At 49.6% G+C, this 24,571-nt stretch overlaps 1 protein-coding gene across 1 annotated transcript; it reads left to right on the top strand.

Moving 5' to 3' along the window:
• Positions 1-16,452: 16,452 nt before the first annotated feature.
• LOC120301120 (NAD(P)(+)--arginine ADP-ribosyltransferase 1-like) lies at positions 16,453-22,826 on the top strand. Its single transcript, XM_039327825.1, has 3 exons — positions 16,453-16,518; positions 16,702-17,386; positions 22,819-22,826. Exons 1-3 carry the CDS (start codon positions 16,453-16,455, stop codon positions 22,824-22,826), a joined length of 759 nt encoding a protein of 252 aa, XP_039183759.1.
• The last annotated feature ends 1,745 nt before the right edge of the window (positions 22,827-24,571 follow it).

A 24,571-nucleotide genomic window follows, 5' to 3' on the forward strand; every position in this document is an offset into this window, starting at 1 on the left:
AGTTGGACGGGTCCTTGGAGGTCATTTAGTCCAGTCGCCTGCTCAAACGGGAGACCCTCCTCCTCCTCCTCCTCCTTGCCAGAACAACAGAGCTGGACGGGATCTTGGAGGTCTTCTAGTCCATCCCCCCCCCTCAAGCGGCAGACCCTTCTCTCTTCCTCCCCCTCCTCCTTGCCGCCGCCGCCGAGAAAACTAACACAATCCTCAGTTGTATAAACAGAGGCATAGAATCAGAGTCAGGTGAAATATTAGTACCACTTTGTATAGCCTGAGTAAGGCCACACCTGGAACCTTTCGTCCAGTTTTGGTCCCCACATTACAAAAAAAGAGAGGTTGAGACTTTGGGTAAAGGTGCAAAAGAGAACGACTAAGATGATTAAAGGCCTGGAGACTAAAACATACGAAGGAGGGTTGCAAGATTTGGGAAGGGCAGATCTGGAGAATAAAAGGACCGGGGGTGACATGACAGCAGTCTTCCAGTATTTGAGGGGCTGCTACGAAGAAAAGGGGGTCACCCTATTGTCCAAAGCCACCAGAAGGCAGGACAGGAAGCAACAGATGGAAACCCATCAAGCCACCTGGAATTAAGGCGGAGTTTCCCGACGGTGAGGACAATTAACCAGTGGAACTGATTGCCACCGGAAGTGGTGGGTGCTCCCATCTCTGGAGGCTTTCAACAAGAGACTGGACGGTCTGAAATGGCATAGGGTCTCTGGCCTGAGCAGGGGGTTGGATGAGAAGATCTCCACGGTCCCTTCCAACTCTGTCATTCTAGCGTTCGGTAAGGGTCTCCTGTTTGAGCAGGGGGTTGGAGAAGATCTCCACGGTCCCTTCTAACTGAGTCATTCCATGATTCTGTAAGGGTCTTTTCCTTGACCAAGGGGTTGGACTAGAAGACCTCCGGGCTCCCTTCCAACTCTGTCATTCTAGCGTTCGGTAAGGATCTCCTGTTTGAGCAGGGGGTTGGAGAAGATCTCCACGGTCCCTTCTAACTGAGTCATTCCATGATTCTGTAAGGGTCTTTTCCTTGACCAAGGGGTTGGACTAGAAGATCTCCACGGTCCCTTCTAACTAATTAATAAATAGATAAAAATGGCACAGATGTGATTATTGATGCACTCTAGACGTTGAAAGATACACCTGGTGTTTAAGGAGCTCTCCAGCTGTGGCCAATGTTAGCTCAAGAGGATGCAAAATAAGACCGAAAAATAAACCGTGAATATTCAGGTCGGTCCATTTGGAGAGAACAAATCTGTATGGCAGCCCCGTGAAATCACCCCACAAATACACACTGCCCCCCCTTGCAAATGTTGCCATTCGTTCATGTTATAGGGTAGACATGTCAAACACAAGGCCCGCGAAGTGGTTTCATGTGGCCCCCGAAGCCATCCTGGAAACAGCGAGGGAACGGCCCCCGCTGCCTTGGCCCTGGCCCAGGCCAGCCGGGAGCCAATGTACAATTTTGTGGCGGCCATCTATGCTGAGACGCATTCGGTCTTAGCTCCACAAGGTCGTCTGGAAACAGCGAGGAACTAGCCCCTGCTGCGTCGGCCCCGCCCCCTGGGTGCATGCTGGGGAGGGGTCACCCTTGGTGAGGGAGGAAGAAATGCACCATCGCCTGGAAGCGGCCAGCCAATGGCCCTCGCCTTCTTCACATCTCCGGTTTGATGGGCTCAGCCCTGGTCCCACCCCCTTCTGCCAGAGACCCCCAGATCTGTCCCACTCCTGCCCATCTGTCACTTTTTAAACCTAACTTTTCTACGGCCCCCAACTCACCTGTGCAGCTCTGGGCTGTGGGCAGCAGCGCAATCAAGCGATTCGAACCGCTGAATAAAAGCATGTAGATTTAAAAAAACAGATTTAGAATTAATATCTCTTGGCAGAGTCCACCCGAACCCTCCCAGCTCTCCCGCTTACACAGTTGTGATGTCACGTTGAAGCTTGAGCAACTCTCCGGGGCTCTGCAGGATTTGTGGTCACCTCGGGCGAAGTGGCTCCTTAAGAGGTGTTTCGGTGGCCCCTCCCTGGCTGAGCAGCTGCCAATGGTGGAGAGGGCAAGCCGGGCGAGGCCATTGGGGCAGGAGGGGCACGGTCCGAGGAGAAAAGTGAAGGGGGGACACAACGAGGAGGAGGAGGGTGCGAGGAAGCAATGCTGCTGTCACCTCTCCAACTCTGGTGGGGAAAGCCCTGGGCTGGGGAGGAAGGGACCCCCTGTTAAGCCAAGCAGGAAGAAAAATGTAGGATAGGATGGGATGGGATGGGATGGGATAGGATAGGATAGGATAGGGTAGGGTAGGGTAGGGTAGGATAGGATAGGATAGGATAGGATGGGATAGGAAGGGATAGGATAGGATAGGATAGGATAGGATAGGATAGGATAGGATAGGATAGGATGGGATAGGATAGGATAGGATAGGATAGGATGGGATGGGATGGGATGGGATGGGATGGAATAGGGAGTAGGGAATAGGGAATAGGGTAGAGTGGAGTGGAGTGGAATGGAATAGAATGGAGTGGAATGGATGGGAATGGAATGGAACTGAATGGAAGAGGGAATAGACTAGAATAGACTAGGATGGGATGGGATGGGATGGGATGGGATGGGATGGAATAGAATGGAATGGAATGGAATGGAATAGAGAATGGAATGGAATGGGATGGGATCGGATGAGATGGAATGGAATGGAATGGGATGGGATGGGATGGGATGGGATGGGATGGGAGGGGATGGGAGGGGAGGGGAGGGGATGGAATAGGGAATAAGGAATAGGGAATAGGGTAGAGTGGAGTGGAATGGAGTGGAATGGATGGGAATGGAATGGAACGGAACTGAATGGAAGAGGGAATATACTAGAATAGACCAGGATGAGATGGGATGGGATGGGATGGGATGGGATGGGATGGGATAGGATGGAATGGGATGGGATGGGATGGGATGGGATGAGAGAGGAGGGGATGGGATGGGATGGGATAGGATGAGGTGGGATGGGATGGGATAGGATGGGATGAGAGGGGAGGGGAGGGGAGGGGATGGGATGGGATAGGATGGAATGGAATGGGATAGACTAGAATGGGATGGGATGGGATGGATAAGAATGGAATGAAATGGAACTGAGTGGAATAAGGAATAGAGAAGAATGGGATAGGATGGGATGGGATGGGATGGGATGGGATGGCACAACCTAGGAGAACAAACCCATTAGGACAAGATCCCAAAGTCCACATTCTGGACAGAGAAGACCGTTGGTTGGAAAGAGGGGTCAAAGAGTTGAAAAAGCACCTTTGGGACAATGACAAAAAGCGAGAAGGGCCTCGGCCTAGTTTGGATGCCCTCACAATGTCCCACACGGCAGATTTTCTTCTTCACCCGCTCTCCTTTTTTAGACACAATCAAGATTTCAACAGTAGGAAGTGGCATTTTGTCAAGTGGAGAGGGGAGGACCGCCACCTGCCTATCAAGCAACCCCTCCCCATTCGAAGAGGTGGACACTCCTGCTGCGGAAGCTGCTCCATTTCTACCTGCAAAGGTCCTGGGAAGAGTCTGATCAGGCACAAGACCTGGACCGTCGGGATGGTCGGCGTCTTCATGGTGGCTCCTGAGAAAAGATAAAACATGGAGGAGCCACAGTTGCATGTAAACCCCATGCAGAATCTTAATAAAACTATGATGGATTTAAGGGACCTGGAAGGTCTTCTAGTCCAACCCCTGCTCAAACATTGCCCCTACACCATTTCAGACAGCTGGCTGTCCAGACTCTCCTTCAAAGCCAAGAGGCAAGGCCTGGAAAACCCACCCACAGACAAAAGGGTTCTGTTGTCAGCAAAGTGAAGGCTTCCCTGGGCCATGTCCGTCAGTCAGGTTATCGTTGGAGTCCCTTTGTGGTTGCCAAATTGTTGAGAGAATCGGTTCGGGTCCGTTCTTTCTCCCAATCCGGGAGAGGAGCGACGAGACAACAAGGACAAGGAGGAGCCACAGTGGCCTGTAAATCCCACCCAGGGTCTTAATAAAACGTTGATCGGTTTAAGTCGTACCAAAAAAGGGGAAGCTTTGTCGCCGAAGGTTGAAACGAGGGGGTCCTGGGGGTCCTCTAAGCTTGGTGGTTTTCTTGAAGACCTTTCATTCCCAAACTAGGGAACATCATCAGTGTTAAAAGAAAGGGGAGGGTCATCCTCCTCCTTCTCCTCATCTTTACAAACCTCGTTCCCTTCTACGACTGATGAGGTTCTCTAGTTGGGTCCTGAAACATCTGCAAGAAAGCCACCAAGATCTGAAAACAACCCCACAATCCTCCTCCTTGTCGTCCTCCTCCTCCTCCTCCTCCTCCTCCTCTTCTCCTTCTCCTTCTCCTTCTCCTTCTTTCTCCTTCTCCTTCTCTTCCTTCTCCTTCTTCTTTTTTATTCCTATGCTCTGTTCTATTCTATGCTATTCTGTTCTGTTCTGTTCTAATAATAATAGTAATAATAAAGTTGGAAGGGACCTTGGAGGTCATCGAGTCCAACCTCCTGATCAGGCAGGAAATCCTATACCATTTCAGACAAACAGCTGTCCAGTCTCTTCTTAAAAACTTCCAGTGTTGGAGCATTCACTGCTTCTGGAGGCAAGGAGTTCCACTGGTTAATTGTTCTAACTGTCAGGAAGTTTCTCCTTCTATTCTATTCTACATTCCCTTCTATTTCCAATTCCTGTTGATTCCATTCCATAATGCTCTGCTCTACTCTACTCTACTCTACTCTACTCTACTGTATTCCATAATCCATTCCATATTCCTTATATTCAATATGGCATATTGCATATTCCATATCCCACTCCATTCCATGCCATGCCATTCCATTTCCTATCCCATCCCACCCTATCCCATCCCATCCCATTCCATCCCATCCTATCCTATCCTATCCTATCCTATCGTATTTATATTTTCTATTCTGTCCTGTCCCATCCCATCCAATCCCATCCCATTCCACTCCACTCCATTCGATTCCATTCGATCCCATCCCATCCCATCCCATCCTAATTCTGTTCTATTCTATTCTATTACTTATATTTTCTATTCTGTCTTGTCCTGTCCTGTCGTATTCCATCCCATGCCATCCCATCCCCTTCTCTTCTTTTCTCTTCCATTACCTTCCCTTCCCTTCCCTTCCACTCCACTCCACTCCACTCTACTCTACTCTACTCTATTCTACATTTTTCTTCCCACGTGGTTTGACCAGTGGCCCCCTCCTCCCCCAGTCCAGGGGTTTCCCACCAGAGCTGGAGCGGGGAGACCCGGGGTGCTTGCTCGCCCCATCCTCCCGGTGCTCCCCCATCACTTTCCTTCTTGGACGGTGCCCTTCCTGCCCCGTTGGCAGCCACTCGGCCAGGGAGGGGCCAACGAAACACTTCTGAGGAAGCCTCTTTGTGGCAAGGTGACCACAATCCTGCAGTGCATAGAAGGAAGTTGCGTCACCTGATGTCACCAGTTCCTTGTAAGTTGGACCCCAGGATGGGTGGTGGACTCATTAACGGTCGCTCCCAGCATTGCAGTTGGGTGTATCCGTCCCTTTAGGGTCCCTGCTTTATTCCTGGGAAGGTCTGAGGAAGCTCCCGCGATGATTCCCGCGCCCTGGTGTTTTGTAACTAATTAATAAATAGATAAAAATGGCAGATGTGATTTTTGATACACTCTAGAGGTTAAAAGATACACCTGGTGTTAAAGGGGCTTTCCAACTGTGGCCAATATTAGCAGAAGGAAGTAGCCAAAAGGATGCAAAATAAGACCGAAAAATAAACCGTGAATATTCATGTCGGTCTATTTGGGGAGAACAAATGTGTATGTCAGCCCCGTGAGGTTACCCCACAAATACACACTGCCCCCCCTTTGCAAATCATGTCATTCGTTCATGGTAGATGGTCTCCTGTTTGAGCAGCAGGCTGGACTAGAAGACCTCCAAAGTCCCTTCCAGTTTCTATTCTATTCTGTTCTGTTCTGTTCTACATTCCATTGCATTCCCAATTCCTGTTGATTCCATTCCACAACGCTCTGCTCTACTCCACTCTGCTCTGCTCTGCTCTGCTCTGCTCTGCTCTACTCTACTCCATAATCCATTCCATATATTCAATATTGCATATTCCATGTTCCCTATCCCACTCCATTTCATACCATTCCATTCCATTCCTTTTCCTATCCCATCCCATCCTATCCTATCCTATCCTGTCCTGTCTTATCCTATCCAATCCTATTATTTTATTTATATTTTCTATTCTGTGCCGTCCTGTCTCATCCCATTCCATCCCATCCCTTTCCATTCCATTCCATTCCATTCTATTCTATTCCTTAAATTTTCTATTCTGTCCTGTCCTATTCCATCCCATCCCCTTCTCTTCGCTTCCCATCCATTCCCTTCTCTTCCCTTCCACTCCACTTCTCCTCTCCTCTCCTCTCCTCTCCTCTACTGTACTCTACTCTCCTCTACTCTACTCTACTCTACTCTACTCTATTCTATTCTATTCTATTCTATTCTATTCTATTCTATTCTATTCTATTCTATTCTATTCTATTCTATTCTATTCTATTCTATTCTATTCTACATTTTTCTTCCCACGTGGTTTGACCAGTGGCCCCCTCCTCCCCCAGTCCAGGGGTTTCCCACCAGAGGTGGAACCGGGAGCCCCGGGGTGCTTGCTCGCCCCATCCTCCCGGTGCTCCCCCATCACTTTCCTTCTTGGACGGTGCCCTTCCTGCCCCGTTGGCAGCCACTCGGCCAGGGAGGGGCCAACGAACCACTTCTGAGGAAGCCTCTTTGTGGCAAGGTGACCACAATCCTGCAGTGCATAGAAGGGAGTTGCGTCACCTGATGTCCCCAGTTCCTTGTAAGTTGGACCCCAGGATGGGTGGTGGAATCATTAACGGTCGCTCCCAGCATTGCAGTTGGGTGTATCCGTCGCTTTAGGGTCCCTGCTTTATTCCTGGGAAGGTCTGAGGAAGCTCCGGCGATGATTCCCGCGCCCTGGTGTTTTGTAACTAATTAATAAATAGATAAAAATGGCAGATGTGATTTTTGATGGACTCTAGAGGTTAAAAGATACACCTGGTGTTAAAGGGCCTCTCCAGCTGTGGCCAATATTAGCAGAAGGAAGTAGCCAAAAGGATGCAGAATAAGACCGAAAAATAAACCGTGAATATTCATGTCGGTCTATTTGGGGAGAACAAATCTGTATGTCAGCCCTGTGAGGTTACCCCACAAATACACACTGCCCCCCCCTGCAAATCATGTCATTCGTTCATGGTAGATTGTCTCCTGCTTGAGCAGCAGGCTGGACTAGAAGACCTCCAAAGTCCCTTCCAGTTTCTATTCTATTCTATTCTATTCTGTTCTGTTCTGTTCTGTTCTACATTCCATTCCATTCCCAATTCCTGTTGATTCCATTCCACAATGCTCTATTCTACTGCACTCTGCTCTGCTCTGCTCTACTCTACTCCATAATCCATTCCATATACCTTATATTCCTTATATTCAATATTGCATATTCCATATTTCATATCCCACTCCATTCCATTCCATGCCAATCCATTCCATTCCATTCTTTTATATTCTATTACTTATATTTTCTATGCTATTCTGTCCTGTCTTGTCCCATCCCATCCCATCCCCTTCTCTTCTATTCCATTCAATTCCATTCCATTCCACTCCACTCCAATCCACCCTACCCTACCCTACCCTACCCTACCCTACTCTACTCTACTCTACTCTATTCCATAATCCATTCCATAGTCCTTATATTCAATATTGCATATTGCATATTTCATGTCTCACTCCATACCATACCATACCGTACCATATCATTCCTATTCTATTCTATTCTGTTCTGTTCTGTTCTGTTCTGTTCTGTTCTGTTCTGTTCCGTTCTTTTCCATTCCATTCCATTCCATTCTATTCTGGTCTATTCTTTCTCTTCTATTCTCTATTCTATTCTATTCTATTCTATATTCTATTGTATTTTCTATATTCTATTTATTTTATTTTATTCTATTTTTTTCTACTTTCTATTCTATATTCTATTCTATTCTATATTCTGTATTCTATTCTATTCTGTATTCTATTCTATATTCTATTCTACTCTATTTTCTATATTCTAAAATCTATATTCTATATTCAATATTCTATTGTATTCTATATTCTATATTCTATATTCTATTCCATCTATCCTATCCTATCCTACCCTATTATTTATATTTTCTATTCTGTCCTGTCTTGTCCCATCCCATCCCATCCCCTTCTCTTCTATTCCATTCAATTCCATTCCACTCCACTCCAATCCACCCTAACCTACCCTACTCTATTCTACTCTACTCTACTCTATTCCATAATCCATTCCATAGTCCTTATTTTCAATATTGCATACTGCATATTCCATATCTCACTCCATACCACACCATACCATACCATATCATTCCTATTCTATTCTATTATATTCTGTTTTGTTCTGTTCTGTTCTGTTCCATTCCGTTCCGTTCTTTTCCATTCCATTCTATTCTATTCTATTCTATTCTATTCTATTCTATTCTATTCTATTCTATTCTATTCTTTCTCTCCTATTCTCTATTCTATTCTATTCTATATTCTATTGTATTTTATATATTCTATTTATTTTATTTTATTCTATTTTTTTCTACTTTCTATTCTATATTCTATTCTATTCTATATTCTGTATTCTAAAATCTATATTCTATATTCAATATTCTATTGTATTCTATATTCTATTCTATTCTATTCTATTCTATTCTATTCTATTCTATATTCCATTTCATTCCATATTCTATTCTATTCTATTCTATCCTATCCTATCCTATCCTACCCTACCCTACCCTATTATTTATATTTTCTATTCTGTCCTGTCTCATCCCATCCCATCCCATCCCACTCCAGTCCACTGTATTCTGTTCTGTTCTGTTCTGTTCTATGTTCCATATTCCCTTCCCTTCCATTCTTCATTCTTTGCTTCCTCCTTAGTTGGACAGATGACCTATTCGTCCCCCCAGTCCAGGGGTTTCCCCCCAGAGCTGGAGCGGGGAGACCCGGGGTGCTTGCTCGCCCCATCCTCCCGGTGCTCCCCCATCACTTTCCTTCTTGGACGGTGCCCTTCCTGCCCCGTTGGCAGCCACTCGGCCAGGGAGGGGCAACGAAACACTTCTGAGGAAGCCTCTTTGTGGCAAGGTGACCACAATCCTGCAGTGCATAGAAGGGAGTTGCGCCACCTGATATCACCAGTTCCTTGTAAGTTGGACCCCAGGATGGGTGGTGGAATCATTAACGGTCGCTCCCAGCATTGCAGTTAAGCGTATCCGTCGCTTTAGGGTCCCTGCTTTATTCCTGGGAAGGTCTGAGGAAGCTCCGGCAATTATTCCCGCGCCCTGGTGTTTTGTAACTAATTAATAAATAGATAAAAATGGCAGATGTGATTTTTGATGCACTCTAGAGGTTAAAAGATACACCTGGTGTTTAAGGAGCTCTCCAGTTGTGGCCAATATTAGCAGAAGGAAGTAGCCAAAAGGATGCAGAATAAGACCGAAAAATAAACCGTGAATATTCATGTAAGTCTATTTGGGGAGAACAAATGTGTATGTCAGCCCCGTGAGGTTACCCCACAAATACACCCTTCCCCATCTTGCAAATCATGTCATTTGTTCATGGTATAGGGTCTCCTGCTTGAACAGCGGGCTGGACTAGAAGACATCCGAAGTCCTGCCCCAATGGCCTCGCACAAGTTGCCCTCTCTACCATTGGCAGCTGTTCAGTTGGGGAGGAGCCACCGAAACACTTATTAGGAAGCCCCTTCATGGCAAGGTGACCACAATCCTGCAGAAAGTAAGAGAGTCGCGCAAGGTTCCACTCGACCTCACCACAACCTTGTAAGTTGAACCAGGGTAGGTTCAGGAAAAATGCACCAAGAAATATCAGTTTCAAATCTGTTTTTAATCTCTGCTTTTATTCAGCTGTTTGGATTGCTTGATTGTGCTGTTGCAAGAAGCCCAGAGCTGCTTAGGTGAGTTGGGTGCCCCAGAAATTTATCAAAAGAAAAGAAAAGTCAGGGAAGTTGCACTCTGTCCATTCCTAAAGATGGGGACAAAAAATTCAGAAGAGAAAGGAAATAGAGACAGCCTTGGTTTGAATTTGGGGTTCACTCAAGGTGTGTAGGAATGCTCCTCCTGAGGGCAGGACAAGAAGCAGTGGATGGAAACTCATCAAGGAGAGAAGCAACCTGGAATTAAGGAGAAAATTCCAGACAGTGAGGATGATTAACCTGTGGAACTGCTTGCCACCAGAAGTTGTGGGTGCTCCAACACTGGAGATAGCCACCTGTCTGAAATGGTATAGGGGCCATTTAAGCAAAGGGCTGGACTAGATGACCTCCATGGTCCCTTCCAACTCTGTCATTCTATCATTGTGTAAAGCTCTCCTGCTTGAGCAGAGGGTTGGACGAGAAGATCTCCACGGTCTCTTCCAATCGCTGGAGCTTCCTTAGATGTTCTCAGTAAGAAAACAGGGAATATAAAGTGACTGACCCACCCAATTGAGCAGGGGGTTGGAGGAGAAGATCTCCACGGTTCCTTTCAACTCTGTCATTCTATCATTGTGTAAGACTCTCCTGCTTGAGCAGGGGGTTGGAGGAGAAGATCTCCACGGTTCCTTTCAACTCTGTCTTTCTATCAATGTGTAATGATCTCCTGCTTGAGCAGGGGGTTGGAGTAGAAGATCTCCACGGTCCCTTCCAACTCTGTCATTCTATCATTGTGTAAGAGTCTCCTGCTTGAGCAGGGGGTTGGAGTAGAAGATCTCCACGGTCCCTTCCAATCGCCAGAGCTTCCTTAGATGTTCTCAGTAAAAACACAGGGAATATAAAATGACTGACCCACCCAATTTTAGTGCTGGGAGCGGCTGTTAATGATAAGAGCTTGGCTTTTGGGTACCGTGTAAATAATAATAATAATAATAATAATAATAATAATAATAATAATAATAATAATAATAATGTTGGAAGGGACCTTGGAGGTTATCTAGTCCAACCCCCTGCTCAAGCAGGAGGCCCTTACACAATGATAGTATGACAGAGTTGGAAGGGACTCTGAAGGTCATCTAGTCCAACCCCGTGTTCAAAGAGGAGACTCTGTACCATTTCAGACAGGGGGCTCTCCAATCTCTTCTTAAAAACCTTCAACAATGAAGCACCCACAACTTCTCGAGGCAGACTGTTCCACGGGTTAATGGTCCTCCCTGTATGGAAGTTTCTCCTTAATTCCAGGTTGCCTTGTCTCCTTGAGGAGTTTTCATCTGTTGCTTCCTGTCCTGCTTTCAGGGGCTTTGGAGAATAAGTGGCTCCCCCCTTTCCTTCTAGGAGCCCCCCCCCAGATACTGGAACGCTGCTGTCTCCCCTGTTCCTTCTTTTCTTTAGACTGGCCAAACCCAAATCCTGCGACGCTTCTTCGTATGTTTTGGCCTCCAGGCCTTCGATCGTCTTAGTTGCTCTTCTCGGCACTTTTTCCACAGTCTGAGCATCTTTTTTGTAATGTGGGGACCAAAACTGGACGCAGTATTGACATTTCATGACCCAACTAGGGAACGTCATCAGGGCTAGAAGGGAGGAGGAGGAGGGGAGGGGGAGAGGGAGGGGGAGGAGGAAGAGGAGGAGGAGGGGGCTTGGTGGTCTCTGATCTGAAAATGTCTGTTTCCTTGCAGACATTTCATGACCCAACTAGGGAACATCATCAGTGCTAGAAGGGAATGGAGAAGGCGGAGGAGGAGGGAGGGAGGGGGAGGAGGAGGGAGGGGGAGGAGGAGGAGGGAGGGGGAGGAGGAGGAGGGAGGGAGGGAGGAGGTGCTCTCTAATCTGGGTGGTTTCCTTGCAGACATTTCATGACCCAACTAGGGAACATCATCAGTGGTAGGAGGGGATGGAGTTTGTGGAGGAGGAGGAGAAGGAAGAGGAAGAGGAAGATCAGGTGGAGGAGGGGAGGAGGAGGGAGGGAGGGGGAAGAGGAGGGGGAGGAGGGAGGAAGGGGGAGGAAGAGGAGGAGGGGGGTTGGTGCTCTCTGAGCTGGGTGGTTTTCTTGCAGACGTTTCATGACCCGAGTAGGCAACATCATCAGTGCTAGAAGAGTCTGGGGTTTGTGGAGAAGAAAGGGAACAGCAGGAGGAGGAGGAGGAGGCCCCTCCCTTCTATCACTGATGATGTCCCCTAGTTTGGGTCATGAAAGGTCTTCAAGGAACCCACCCAGTTCAGAGAGTCCCTGGGACCTCCTCATTTCAACCCTGAGCGACAAAGATTCTCCTTTATTAGTAGGACTTAAATCGATCAACATTTGATTAACATCCTGAGTGGGGTTTACACACAACTGTGGCTCCTCCTTATTTGTCTTTCCTCAGGAGTCACCATGAAGACCCCGACCATCCAGATGGTCCCGCTGTTGTGTCTGATTGGATTCTTCACCGGACCTTTGCAGGTACAAAGGGAGCAGCTTCCGCAGCAGGAGTGTCCACCTCCTTGAATGGGGAGGGGCTGCCGGACGGGCAGCGGGCATGCCCTCCCCTCCCTAGTCAACAGTCACTTCCTGCTGCTACGTTTGCCAAACACTTAAGCCCCTTACGTTGAAACGATCCTTGGCTCCATTCGTTGACGGAGGTGTGCTTTTAAGAGAAGTCAAGGGCACTGCAGTGGGGTAAAGCCAGAACGGAGAATCGCGCACCAAAATCCCCAACTTCAACTTTTCCTTCCCCAACTGCGTCCCCTTGCTGACCCCTCCCCGCCTCAATGACCGACGAATTTTCAGCGAGCTGTTTTCCGAACAGTCACTTCTCAAGCCTAGCTTGGTAGGCAGCTCCATTCTTCTCCCTGCTGGGATTTCTTTCTTTATTATTTATTAGTAAAATGTATATGCCGCCCAATCCCTAGGGACTCAGGGCGGCGTACAAAATTAAAACAACAAATATAACAATTAAAAATGAATACATTCCCACAGCATGTCCCAATCGAATCCCGCCCCGCCCCCCCCCCCCGGGGACATCCACCCCAGGTCTGCCGGAACAGGAGAGTTTTAATGGCTTTCTTGAAGGCTGGCAAGGTGAGAGTAGTTCGAATCTCAGGGGGAAGTTGATTCCACCACATCGGAGCCACCATAGAAAAGGCCCTTCCCCGGGGGCCCGCCAGCTGACATTGAAGGAGGCCCAATCTGTGGGACCTCATCGGTCTCTGGGAACTATGCGGCAGTATGTGGTCCTGTAAGTAACCTGATCCTAAGCCATGAAGTGCTTTAAAGGTGATAAGCAACACCTTGAATTGTGTCCGGAGACCCACAGGAAGCCACTGCAGCTCGCGGAGGATAGGTGACACGTGGGCGTACCTTGGTGCACCCACAATCGCTCTCGCGGCTGCATTCTGAACCAACTGCAGGCTCCGAACGCTCTTCAGGGGTAGCCCCATGTAGAGCACGTTACAGTAGTCCAGTCTTGAGGTGACAAGGGCATGAGTAACCGTGAGTAGAGCCTCCCGGTCCAAATAAGGGCGCAACTGGTGCACCAGGCGAATCTGGGCATAGGGTCCCCCTGGCCACAGCCGATAGATGTTGTTCCAAATTTAACTGTGAGTCCAGGAGGACACCCAAGTTGCGTGCCTGCACTGAGGGAGGTAAATTTGCCCCTTGAAGTGGTTATCTCAGGGGAGAAACCGTGGTTACTTTTGCTTTCCCGCCATCAACCCTCCCCCCCTCTGCCAGAGTCCCACATGGAAGCGAAGCAGAAAGCAAGCATTAAGGTGCGTAAGGTGGCAACTGACAGATGCTCACCCAGGACCCTTTCCGCCAGTGTCACTTCTGACTTGGTTGTGTTTGCCGAAGGGCAACCTTGCAGTTCCTCAGAAGCACTTCAGGCCTAGGTTGGTAGGCAGCTCCATTCTTCTCCCTGCCGGGATGACCTTGAAGCAGCATCTCGGGGAGATACAGTTGCTAGATTTGCTTTCCCCCAAGCTTTGCACCCAGCATCCACCCTCCCCCAGAGTTCATGACACACATTTTCACCACCCAGAAATGAAGCACACAAGCAAGCGTACAGTGGCAGGTGGCAAAGATCGTAGTTGTGTCTCTAAAAAAGGGGGGGAGAAGGTGGGCCTTTGTGAGGCCATCTAAACTAGGCCACAATGTCCCCCGTTTTGGGGTCTTCTCCCTCCCTTCTCCTCCCCGCCTCTAAGAGAGAAGATCAGTTAATCTAGGCGAACGTTTTGGGGATCGTCCCAAAGGTGGTTTTTTTGGGAAGGGCAACTGGGCTTTATTTTTCCGTGAAGACGTCTCGTTTCTCATCCAAGAAGCTTCTTCGGTTCTTTTTCTTTTTTTTCTTTAGAAATGTTTTATTGATTTTTTTTTTGTACAATAACAATCCTTAGTGCCCAACGTACAGCGTGTTGTCTTGGTTCCGTAAATTTTGAAACCCCCCCCCCAAAAAACAATCAATGGTAGATAATTAATAGTCGATAATAATTAATTTTTGTACTTCCCTAATTAGTATATTAATGAATAACATATTTTTTCGCTCTCCCCTTCTCCCAGTAGTATTCTCCTTCTTCAACCTTAGACAAATATAATTGTTACTATTTCCAAATGTAAAAATGGTTAAATATAAACATTTTCTTTCACATTTGTGCAAATAATGGCGACGTCCACATATGACAGACATGTCAAACCCAAGGCCCGGGGGCCGGATGCGGCCCGCGAAGTGGTTTCATGCGGCCCGCGAAGCCATCCTGGAAACAGTGAGGGAACGGCCCCCGCTGCCTTGGCCCTGGCCCAGGCCGGCCGGGAGCCAATGTACCATTTTGTGGTGGCCATCTATGCCGAAACGCATTCGGTCTTAGCTCCACAAGGCCGTCTGGAAACACCGAGGAACCGGCCCCTGCCGCGTCGGCCCCGTTCCCTGGGTGCGTGCTGGGGAGGGGTCACCTTTTGTGGGGAATGAAGAAATGCACCATCGCCTGGAAGTGGCCAGCCAATGGCCCTCGCCTACTTCACATATCCAGCTTGATGGGCTCCAGTGGAGGGGTTTCGGCAGGCAGTGAGGCTCCTCCACTTGCCCCGGTCCCACCCCCTTCCGCCAGAGACCCTCAGATCTGTCCCACTCGTGCCCAGGCCCCCACAGGCACCCTTGAATCGAACGATGTAGAGCTGGCCTCGCCCACCCAGTAGGCCACATCCACCCTGGCCACACACACCCCGTCCCCCTGAGAGCAACCGCAATGCTGATGCAGCCCTCAATGAAATTTTGACACCCCTGATCTATGACGTTTTTTCCTTATCAACTTGTGTCGTTTGAATAAAAATCATAAGACTAGCTCACCATATAACCTATTTTCATCCTTCTTATTTAAGCTTAATTTCTCCTTAATATTCAAACAATTCTTCTCAGTCATAATTAACCAATTCACCAGTGGAACCACCTGCCTCCAAAACTGGAAGTTTTGAAGAAGAGACTGGACAGCCATTTGTCCGAAATGGTACATAAGGTTTCCTGCCTGAGCAGGGGGTTGCACTAGATGACCTCCAAGGTCCCTTCCAACTTTTTTTTTTATTATTATTCACCACTTTCATTAGATAGCGCCCAGTGTTCCAGTCTGTCCAGGTCCTCCTGTATCCTAAGCCTGTCTTCTGGAGTGTTGGCTATTCCGGCCAGCTTGGTGTCGTCTGCAAATTTGATGAGTTCCCCATCTATCCCTTTGTCCAAATCGTTGATGAAGATGTTGAAGAGCACTGGGTCTAGAACAGGGCCCTGGGGCACCCCACTACACACTTCCTGACACTCCCCCTCTGTTGAGAGGGGGCTTCCCAGCCTTAACGTAGATGGCCTCTTGGACCCCTCTTTCAAACCAGGATGTGGACTTTTCCGTCTTCGAAAGAGTGGCCTTTGTCTTTCAAAGGTTGGTGGGCTGCTGATGGATTTGTTCTCCTATGTCGTGCCACGTGTTAGTGAAGTGGTTATTTTGTTTCCCCGTTGTAGAGATCTGTACGTGTCTCATTACACTGCACTGCGTACATCACACTGCTTCTCTTTTGTTAGTTCAGGACCCAATATTTCCCCCTACAAAAGGGCATTTTGATGGACAGGGCCATTTTGATGGATAGGGTTCTTTCCTCTCCTTCATGTCCTTCCCCGCCTTCTCTTCTCTCGGACAGGTGTCGTGTGTCGTGTCTCATCCCGAGAAAGCAGAACTCATGGAAGCCGTTTCTTCCGAAAGGAACTTTTATTAAGAGACGTTGATAGCAGGCATGGTAGGCAGGATCTGAAGGTTTCCCACTCAGATCTATAGGTTAAAAGATTCCCCAGCAAACCCCACCCCAATAGTTCATCTGGTCAGTTCGAGCGGGCCAATCCTCAAGTGTTAAATCCATTGTGGGAAAGGAGACGATAACATCGGTCTTTCCCAGGCTTGTAGCGATGTTGTTCTCTTCCGAAACAGGAGATAAGCCGGTGGCCGGAGGGACACTCCTTTCTCACCCCGAGGTAACATCAAGGGAGAGACAGTTCAGGGAGCAAGTATGCAGAGACAGCAAGAAGGGTACATTGTAGCGATAGAGACAGACCGCAACGTCTTCCCGCCTCCCCTCTAGGAGTATGACAGAACCCAGAGTTCTGGGCTCTTTTCTCTTCTTCATGTCCTTCCCCACCTTCTCTTCTCTCGGACAGGTGTCGTGTGTCAAAGTGATACCCCTCGACATGTCCATGAATTCTCTGGATGACCCGTATTATCACTGCCACTCCAAGATAGAGGAAAAGCTGAAGATTCCAGGATACGTTCCCCTGCCGAAAAAGTATTTTAAGACCTGGAACGCGGCCAAAATCCACTTGGCCAAAATCCTCCCAACCCTCGGCAACTTCAATCGCATGTATGGCACAGCGATCATGGCCTACACCATCGGAGACAGCCTGTACAGTGACTTCAACGCCGCCGTCCGCGAGGGCGGGAAATCCAAATACGCTTACAAACACTTTGCCTTCAAGGACTTCTATTTCGTCTTCAACCGGGCTCTTCAGGCCAAGAAGACGGGGCCCGCCTGCTACGAGGTCTTCCGCGGGATCAAAGGCGTCCGCTTCACCGTCCCCGGCAAGGTGGTCCGCTTCGGACAGTTTGCCTCCTCATCGAAGATCAAAAAAATAGCCCAAGGTTTCGGCGAGGACACCTTCTTCTCCATCAAGACCTGCTACGGCGTGTCCATTTCCCCGATCTCCTTGCGCCCGTACCAACAGGAAGTCATCATCCCGCCCTACGAGAAGTTCATCGTGATCAGTCGCAAGAAGACCGACAAGGGGGTCTTCATCAGGCTGGTGTCGCAGGGATTGTTCAGCCGCTTCAACTGTGATGCCCTGAAAGGTAAGAGGCTGGACGAAGGGAGAAGCCGACGTTCAGGGATCCCGGGGGGGGGGGTTCTCGTCCCTCTCTGGGCCTGCTGGAGAACCGGAACAGTTCCACCTGGACCCAATGTCTGCAGAGACGCCCAATCATCCAGTTACGGTTGTCCCCAAAGGGGTCGTTTTGTTCCCCCCCAAAAAAGGCGACTGGACCTTCTTGGTGTTTTCTTCGAAGACGTTTCCCTTCTTGTCCAGGATTTCAGCTTCAGAGGGAACATCGAGAAAGTCTAGTTGCCTTTTGGGGGGAAACAAAACAAGTGTGTGTGTGTGAGAGAGAGGGGGGCAGACAGAGGGAGGGAGGGAGGCAGAGAGAATGAGGGAGAGGGAGGGAGGAAGAAAGAGAGAGAGGCAGAGATGGAGGAAGACAGAGAAACAAGAGAGAGAGAAAGGGAGTGAGAGAGACCAAGAGAGAGAGAGGGAGGGAGGGAGGGAGGAACAGGGGGGAAAGAGGGAGTGAGGAAGAGAGGGAACTAGGGAGAGAGGGGGGGACAGAGGCAGATGGAGAGACCAAGAGAAAGAGGGAGGGAGAGGTGGGGAAAGAGGGAGGGAGGAAGAGAGGGAACTAGGAAGAGAGAGGGAGACAGAGAGGAAGGGACAGAGAAAGAGAGAGGGAAAGAGGGAGAGGGAGATAGGGAAGGAGGAAGAGAGGGAACTAGGAAGAGAGGCAGACACAGAGGGGGAGAGAGAGGGAGGGAGGAAGAAAATGAACTAGAGGAGAGAAGGAGGGAGGCAGATAGAGGTAGAGACAAAGGGAGGCAGAGAGAATGAGGGAGAGGGAGGGAGATGGGGAGGGAGGGAGGAAGAGAGGCAGGCAGAGATGGAGGAAAACAGAAAAACCGAGAGAGAGAGGAAGGGAGAGAGAGAGACCGAGAGAGAGAGAGAACTAGGAAGAGAGAGGAAGACAGAGAGAAAGGGACAGAGAGAGAGAGAGGGAGGGAGAGGGAGATAGGGAGGGAGGAAGAGAGGGAACTAGGAAGAGAGAGAGGCAGACAGAGGGAGAGAGAGGGAGGGAAGGAGGGAGGGAGGAAGAAAATAACTAGGGGAGAGAAGGAGGGAGGCAGATAGAGGGAGAGACGGAGACAGAGAGAATGAGGGAGAGGGAGAGAGGGAGACAGGAAGGGAGAGCAGAAGAGAGGGAACTAGGAAGAGAGAGAAGGAGACAGAGAGGAAGGGAGAGAGGGAGGGAGATGGAGACAGGGAAGGAGGGAGGAAGGAAGAAAGGGAACTGGGGGAGAGAAGGAGGGAGACAGAGAGAGGGAGACGGAGGGAGGGAGGGAGGAAGAGAGGGAACTAGGAAGAGAGCGGGAGACAGACAAATGAAGAGAGGGAGGGAGGGAGATCAAGAGAGGGAGGAAGAAAGGGAATTGGGGAGAGAAGGAGGGAGGCAGAGAGAGACAGAGACAGAGGGAGGGAGAGGGAGGGAGGGAGGACAACAGAGATAGGGATGGACAGATGGAGGGAGGGAGGAACAGGTGGAACTAGGGGGAGAGAAGGAGGCAGAGAGAGAGACAGACAGACAGACAGAGAGAGAGAGGGGGCAGAGGAAGGGAGGGAGAGAGAATGAGGGAGAGGGAGGGAGATGGGGTGGGAGGGAGGAAGAGAGGCAGAGATGGAGGAAGACAGAGAAACTGAGAGAGAGAGAGAGAGGGAGGGATGGCAGGGGGAAAGAGGGAGCAAGGAAAAGAGAGGGAACAGGAAGAGAGAGGGGGGGACAGAGAGAGGGAGAGAGGGAGACGGAAAGACCAAGAGAAAGAGGGAGGGAGAGAGGGAACTAGGAAGAGAGAGAGGCAGACACAGAGGGAGAGAGAGAAGGAGAGAGGAAGGGAGGGAGGAAGAAAATGAGCTAGGGGAGAGAAGGAGGGAGGCAGATAGAGGTAGAGACAAAGGGAGCCAGAGAGAATGAGGGAGAGGGAGAGGGGGAGGGAGAGGGAGAATGGGAGACAGGGAGGGAGAACAGAAGAGAGGGAATTAGGAAGAGAGAGAAGGAGACAGAGAGGAAGGGAGAGAGGGAGGGAGGAAGGAAGAAAGGGAAGTGGGGGAGAGAAGGAGGGAGGCAGAGAGAATGAGGCAGAGGGAGAGAGAGGGAGGGAGACAGAGAGAGGGAGACAGGGAGGGAGACAGGGAGGGAGGGAGGAAGAGAGGGAAGTAGGAAGAGAGCGGGAGACAGAGACAAATGAAGAGAGGGAGGGAGGGAGATCGAGAGAGGGAGGAAGAAAGGGAATTGGGGAGAGAAGGAGGGAGGCAGAGAGAGACAGAGACAGAGGGAGGGAGAGGGAGGGAGGGAGGACAACAGAGATAGGGATGGACAGATGGAGGGAGGGAAGGAGGGAGGAACAGGTGGAACTAGGGGGAGAGAAGGAGGGAGAGAGAGAAGGAGGCAGTGAGAGATGGAGAAAGAGATGGTCCACGGGTTTCCGTTGCATGAAGAACCATCACCTCGATGCCCTCGGGCCAGCAAGGGTCGGGAGCCGGACGGGGCAGCAGAGAGGACGGGAGGGTCTGCAGGATGAGGGGTGACGGGGACATTTTGCCCGAGAGGGAGAAAACAAGGAGAATGACACGAGGCAAAGACCAAGGAAGGAGGGTTGCAGGAATTAGGTACGTCCAGTTTAATGAAAAGAAGAAATGAGGTGACATGATAGCAGTCTTCCAATGTTTAGGGGGCTGCCCCAAAGAAGGGGGGGGTGGTATTCTCCAAAGCACCAAACGGCAGGACAAGAAACAAGAGATGGGAACCAATCCAAGAGAGAAGCAACTTGGAATTAAGGAGGAACTTCCCAACAGTGAGGACAATTAACCAGTGGAACTGCTTGCCACCAGAGGTTCTCTCTCCCTCCCTCTCTGCCTCCCTCTCTCCCTCCCCCCTCTCTGTCTCTCTTCTTTCCCCCCTCTCCTCCAGTTTGTCTTTCTCCCTCTTTGCCTCTCTCTCTCTCTCCCTCCCTCTCCCCTCTCTCTCCTTTTTTCTCTGTCTCCCTCTCTCTCTCTTGTCTCCTTCCCTCCCCCTAGTTCCCCCTCACTCTCTCACTCTCTCTGTCTCCCTCCTGCTCTCCCTCCCTGTCTCCTTCCCTCCCACTCTCTCTCCCTCCCTCTCTGTCTCCCTCTCCCCCTCCCTCCACTCTCTGTCTCTTCCTCCCCCTCTCCTTCAGTCTCTCTGTCTTCCTCCACCTCTGCCTCTCCCTCCCTCTCCCCTCTCTCTGTCTCCCTCTCTCTCTCCATGTCTCCCTCCCTCCTCCTAGTTTCCCCTCACTCTCTCTCTCCCTCTTGTCTCCTTCCCTATCTCCCTCTCTCTGTCTCCCTTCCTCCTGCTTTCTCTCCCGCTCGCTCCCTGTCTCCTGCCCTCCCACTCTCTCTCCCTCCCTCTCTGTCTCCCTCTCCCCTTCCCTCCACTCTCTGTCTCTTCCTCCCCCTCTCCTTCAGTCTCTCTGTCTTTCTCCCTTTCTGCCTCTCCCTCCCTCTCCCCTCTCTCTGTCTCCCTCTCTCTCTCCATGTCTCCCTCCCTCCTCCTAGTTTCCCCTCACTCTCTCCCTCTTGTCTCCCTCCCTATCTCCCTCTCTCTGTCTCCCTTCCGCCTGCTTTCTCTCTCCCTCCCTCCCTGTCTCCTTCCCTCCCGCTCTCTCTCCCTCTCTCTCTGTCTCCCTCTCTCCTTCCCCATCTCTCTCTCCCTCTCTCTCTCTCTCTCCCTCTCTCCTTCCCCCGTATCTCTCTCCCTCTCTCTCTCTCTCCCTCTCTCCTTCCCCCATATCTCTCTCCCTCTCTCTCTCTCTCCCTCTCTCCTTCCCCCATATCTCTCTCCCTCTCTCTCTCTCTCCCTCTCTCCTTCCCCCATCTCTCTCTCCCTCTCTCTCTGTCTCCCTCTCTCCTTCCCCCATCTCTCTCTCCCTCTCTCTGTCTCCCTCTCTCCTTCCCCCATCTCTCTCTCCCTCTCTCTGTCTCCCTCTCTCCTTCCCCATCTCTCTCTCCCTCTCTCTCTGTCTCCCTCTCTCCTTCCCCATCTTTCTCTCCCTCTCTCCTTCCCCCATCTTTCTCTCCCTCTCTCCTTCCCCCATCTCTCTCTCCCTCTTTCTGTCTCCCTCTCTCCTTCCCCCATCTCTCTCTCCCTCTCTCTGTCTCCCTCTCTCCTTCCCCATCTCTCTCTCCCTCTCTCTCTGTCTCCCTCTCTCCTTCCCCATCTCTCTCTCCCTCTCTCCTTATCTCTCTGTCTCCCTCTCTCTCCTCCCCCATCTCTCTCTCCCTCTCTGTCCCTCTCTCCTTCCCCTCTCTCTCCCTCTCCTCCTTCCCCCTCTCTCTCTCCTCTTTCTGTCTCCCTCTCTCTTCCCCATCTCTCTCTCCCCTCCCTCTCCTTCCCCATCTCTCTCTCCCTCTCTCCTTCCCCCATCTCTCTGAGTCTCCCTCTCTCCTTCCCCCATCTCTCTCTCCCTCTCTCTGTCTCCCTCTCTCCTTCCCCATCTCTCTCTCCCTCTCTCTCTGTCTCCCTCTCTCCTTCCCCATCTTTCTCTCCCTCTCTCCTTCCCCCATCTTTCTCTCCCTCTCTCCTTCCCCCATCTCTCTCTCCCTCTTTCTGTCTCCCTCTCTCCTTCCCCCATCTCTCTCTCCCTCTCTCTGTCTCCCTCTCTCCTTCCCCATCTCTCTCTCCCTCTCTCTCTGTCTCCCTCTCTCCTTCCCCATCTTTCTCTCCCTCTCTCCTTCCCCCATCTCTCTCTCCCTCTTTCTGTCTCCCTCTCTCCTTCCCCCATCTCTCTCTCCCTCTCTCTCTGTCTCCCTCTCTCCTTCCCCATCTCTCTCTCCCTCTCTCCTTCCCCCATCTCTCTCTCCCTCTCTCTCTGTCTCCCTCTCTCCTTCCCCCCACTCTCTGTCTTTTCCTCCCCCTCTCCTTCAGTCTCTCTGTCTTCCTCCACCTCCCTCCCTCCCTCCCTCTCTTTGTCCCTTGGTCTCTATCTTTCTCTGCCCTTCTCTCCCTTCTTCCTTCCTTCCCTCCCTCCTTTTCTGTCTCTCACACACTCATACATACATGCACACACACACACAAACACACACACACACACACACACACACAAACACACAATTTTCCATTCTAAAGAAAACAGATAGTTGCTTGAACTACCACATTTTCATTTCTGGGGAACGGACTGACTTTCGTTTCCATCTGTCTTGCTATAGGCTGATGAAAGCATTCAGGTCATGGAGGAGGCATCTCAGCAAAGGACAGAAGAACAATTAAACACTGGATCAGCTTGCCTCCAGGGGTTGCGGGTGCTCCAACACTGGAGATCTTCAAAAATAAAAAATATTGGACAACCATTTGTCTGAAATAGAAAGCAAATGGAAGAGACGATCTCACTCACTGCCACATTAACCTTTCCACCTTTCGCCCCCTTTTTCTCTGTACACCTGCAGGTCACTAAACTCCAACGGGGAGGCCGTTCCTTCTGCCGGGTCTCCTTCTGACCTAGAGCACCCTGGGGTCTCTAGGAAGCCTCGGACAACCTGGCCATCAAGGGAAAAGGCGTCCCTCGGAAGGAGACCTAGTGCGACACGCAAAATACCTTTGCAAAGTAGCTTTTTTTTGCCCTCCTGACAAGCACAAGAATTTCAGGCAACTCAAAAAAAATGTTTATTCAGGGAGGGTGCAGTCTTTCTCTAGGGTGCAAGGATCAGGGATTGGGTATATGTGATATGGGATGATTGTATCAGAAATCAACAAATCTAGCAATAAAAATCTTTGGTATGCAATGAAAGCTTTGTTTTGTTACATGGGAGAAAAGACACACACAAAAACACACACACAAACACACACACACACACACACACACACACACACACACACATACTGTAGGTTGCATTTGCTCCTTTCTACCCGGGTGTGCGTCTTTCTGGACACTTTGCAGTTCAGAAGGCAGCCCTATTGTTTGGTTGATGAAAAGGCTAGTTTGGGCCCATTCAAAGAAATGACTTTGACTCAAAGGAGCAGAAATAGTGTAAACAGAACCCACACCCCAGAATAAAATATTTCCCGGGTCGACTATATAAAGGACTGGAACTGATTACACAGCCTAGGGCCAAATTAGAAAAATAAAAACACCTATAATTACATTTCTGTTAGCCCCCAAAAGCAGCCACAACATCATACACAACAGAAGGAAAACCTATAACAGCAATTAGAGTATTGTGTATAGCCCAAAGAACACTGAAAGAACACATATTCACATAGTGATAATGGAAAACACAGAAACATAGAAAAACTCACTAACAAACCCAATTTGGTAGCTGTCCCCAAGAACCCCCTTGTTGCTGTCGTTGGGAAATAAACACAACCTCCTTTTCATAAGCAGCTTTCCTTGGGTCTTGATTTTCACTCGGCGCTGCTCTTCCAGTTTCAGAGAAAAGAACAGACCTGAACAGATTAGCTTGACAATTTGGCGACCACAAAGGGACTCCAAAGCTAATCGGATCAACTTGGCTCTGTAAGCTTTCACTATGCTGGCGACAGATCCCTTTTCTCTGCAGGTGGGTTTTCCGCACCTTGCCCATTTGGAGAAAAGGGAATAAAGGGAGTTTTGAGTCTTGTGCTCAACAGCCCCTGGGAAAGGAGGTAAGTACCTCCAAATTTTGATATTCTACACCCAGGGCAGTGAGAAAGGTATGTGTATGTCAACAGATGTTTTTGCATTGACAACAGAGGGAAATGTAGCCATCTTTTACCTTTTGCTTTTAGAGTTAGATGATGCTGGGAAGGGGGATGTGAACGAGAGTCCAGCTAGACATAACAACACCAAACCTAGCGTGAGAAACAAGGTTATTGTAACCGGAGCTGATAAGAAATTGGCGGGCTGGAGAACTGGAGAGGAGGCCAGCGCATGGAGAATGTGATTTATGACTCTTAATTGAAGGAGGTGCTTTGATATTATGTGCTCAGGCGAGGGGAATTCAGTTTTCGGCTTCGATTATGCCGTGCCGATATTATGCTACTCAAAATAAAGATTCTTTAAGGTAAACAATGCCTCAAAGTTCTTTGGAAGAGTTTCATCTGTCAGAACCATGACAGTGTGTGTGTGTATGTGTGTGTGTGTGTGTGTGTGTGTGTGTGAGAGAGAGAGAGAGAGAGAGAGAGAGAGAGAGAGAGGAAGAGAAAGAGAGAAAGGGAAAATCC

Source organism: Crotalus tigris, unplaced genomic scaffold (genome assembly GCF_016545835.1).
Source record: "Crotalus tigris isolate CLP2741 ecotype Arizona unplaced genomic scaffold, ASM1654583v1 scf7180000024368.101380, whole genome shotgun sequence".
Lineage (NCBI taxonomy): Eukaryota > Metazoa > Chordata > Lepidosauria > Squamata > Viperidae > Crotalus > Crotalus tigris.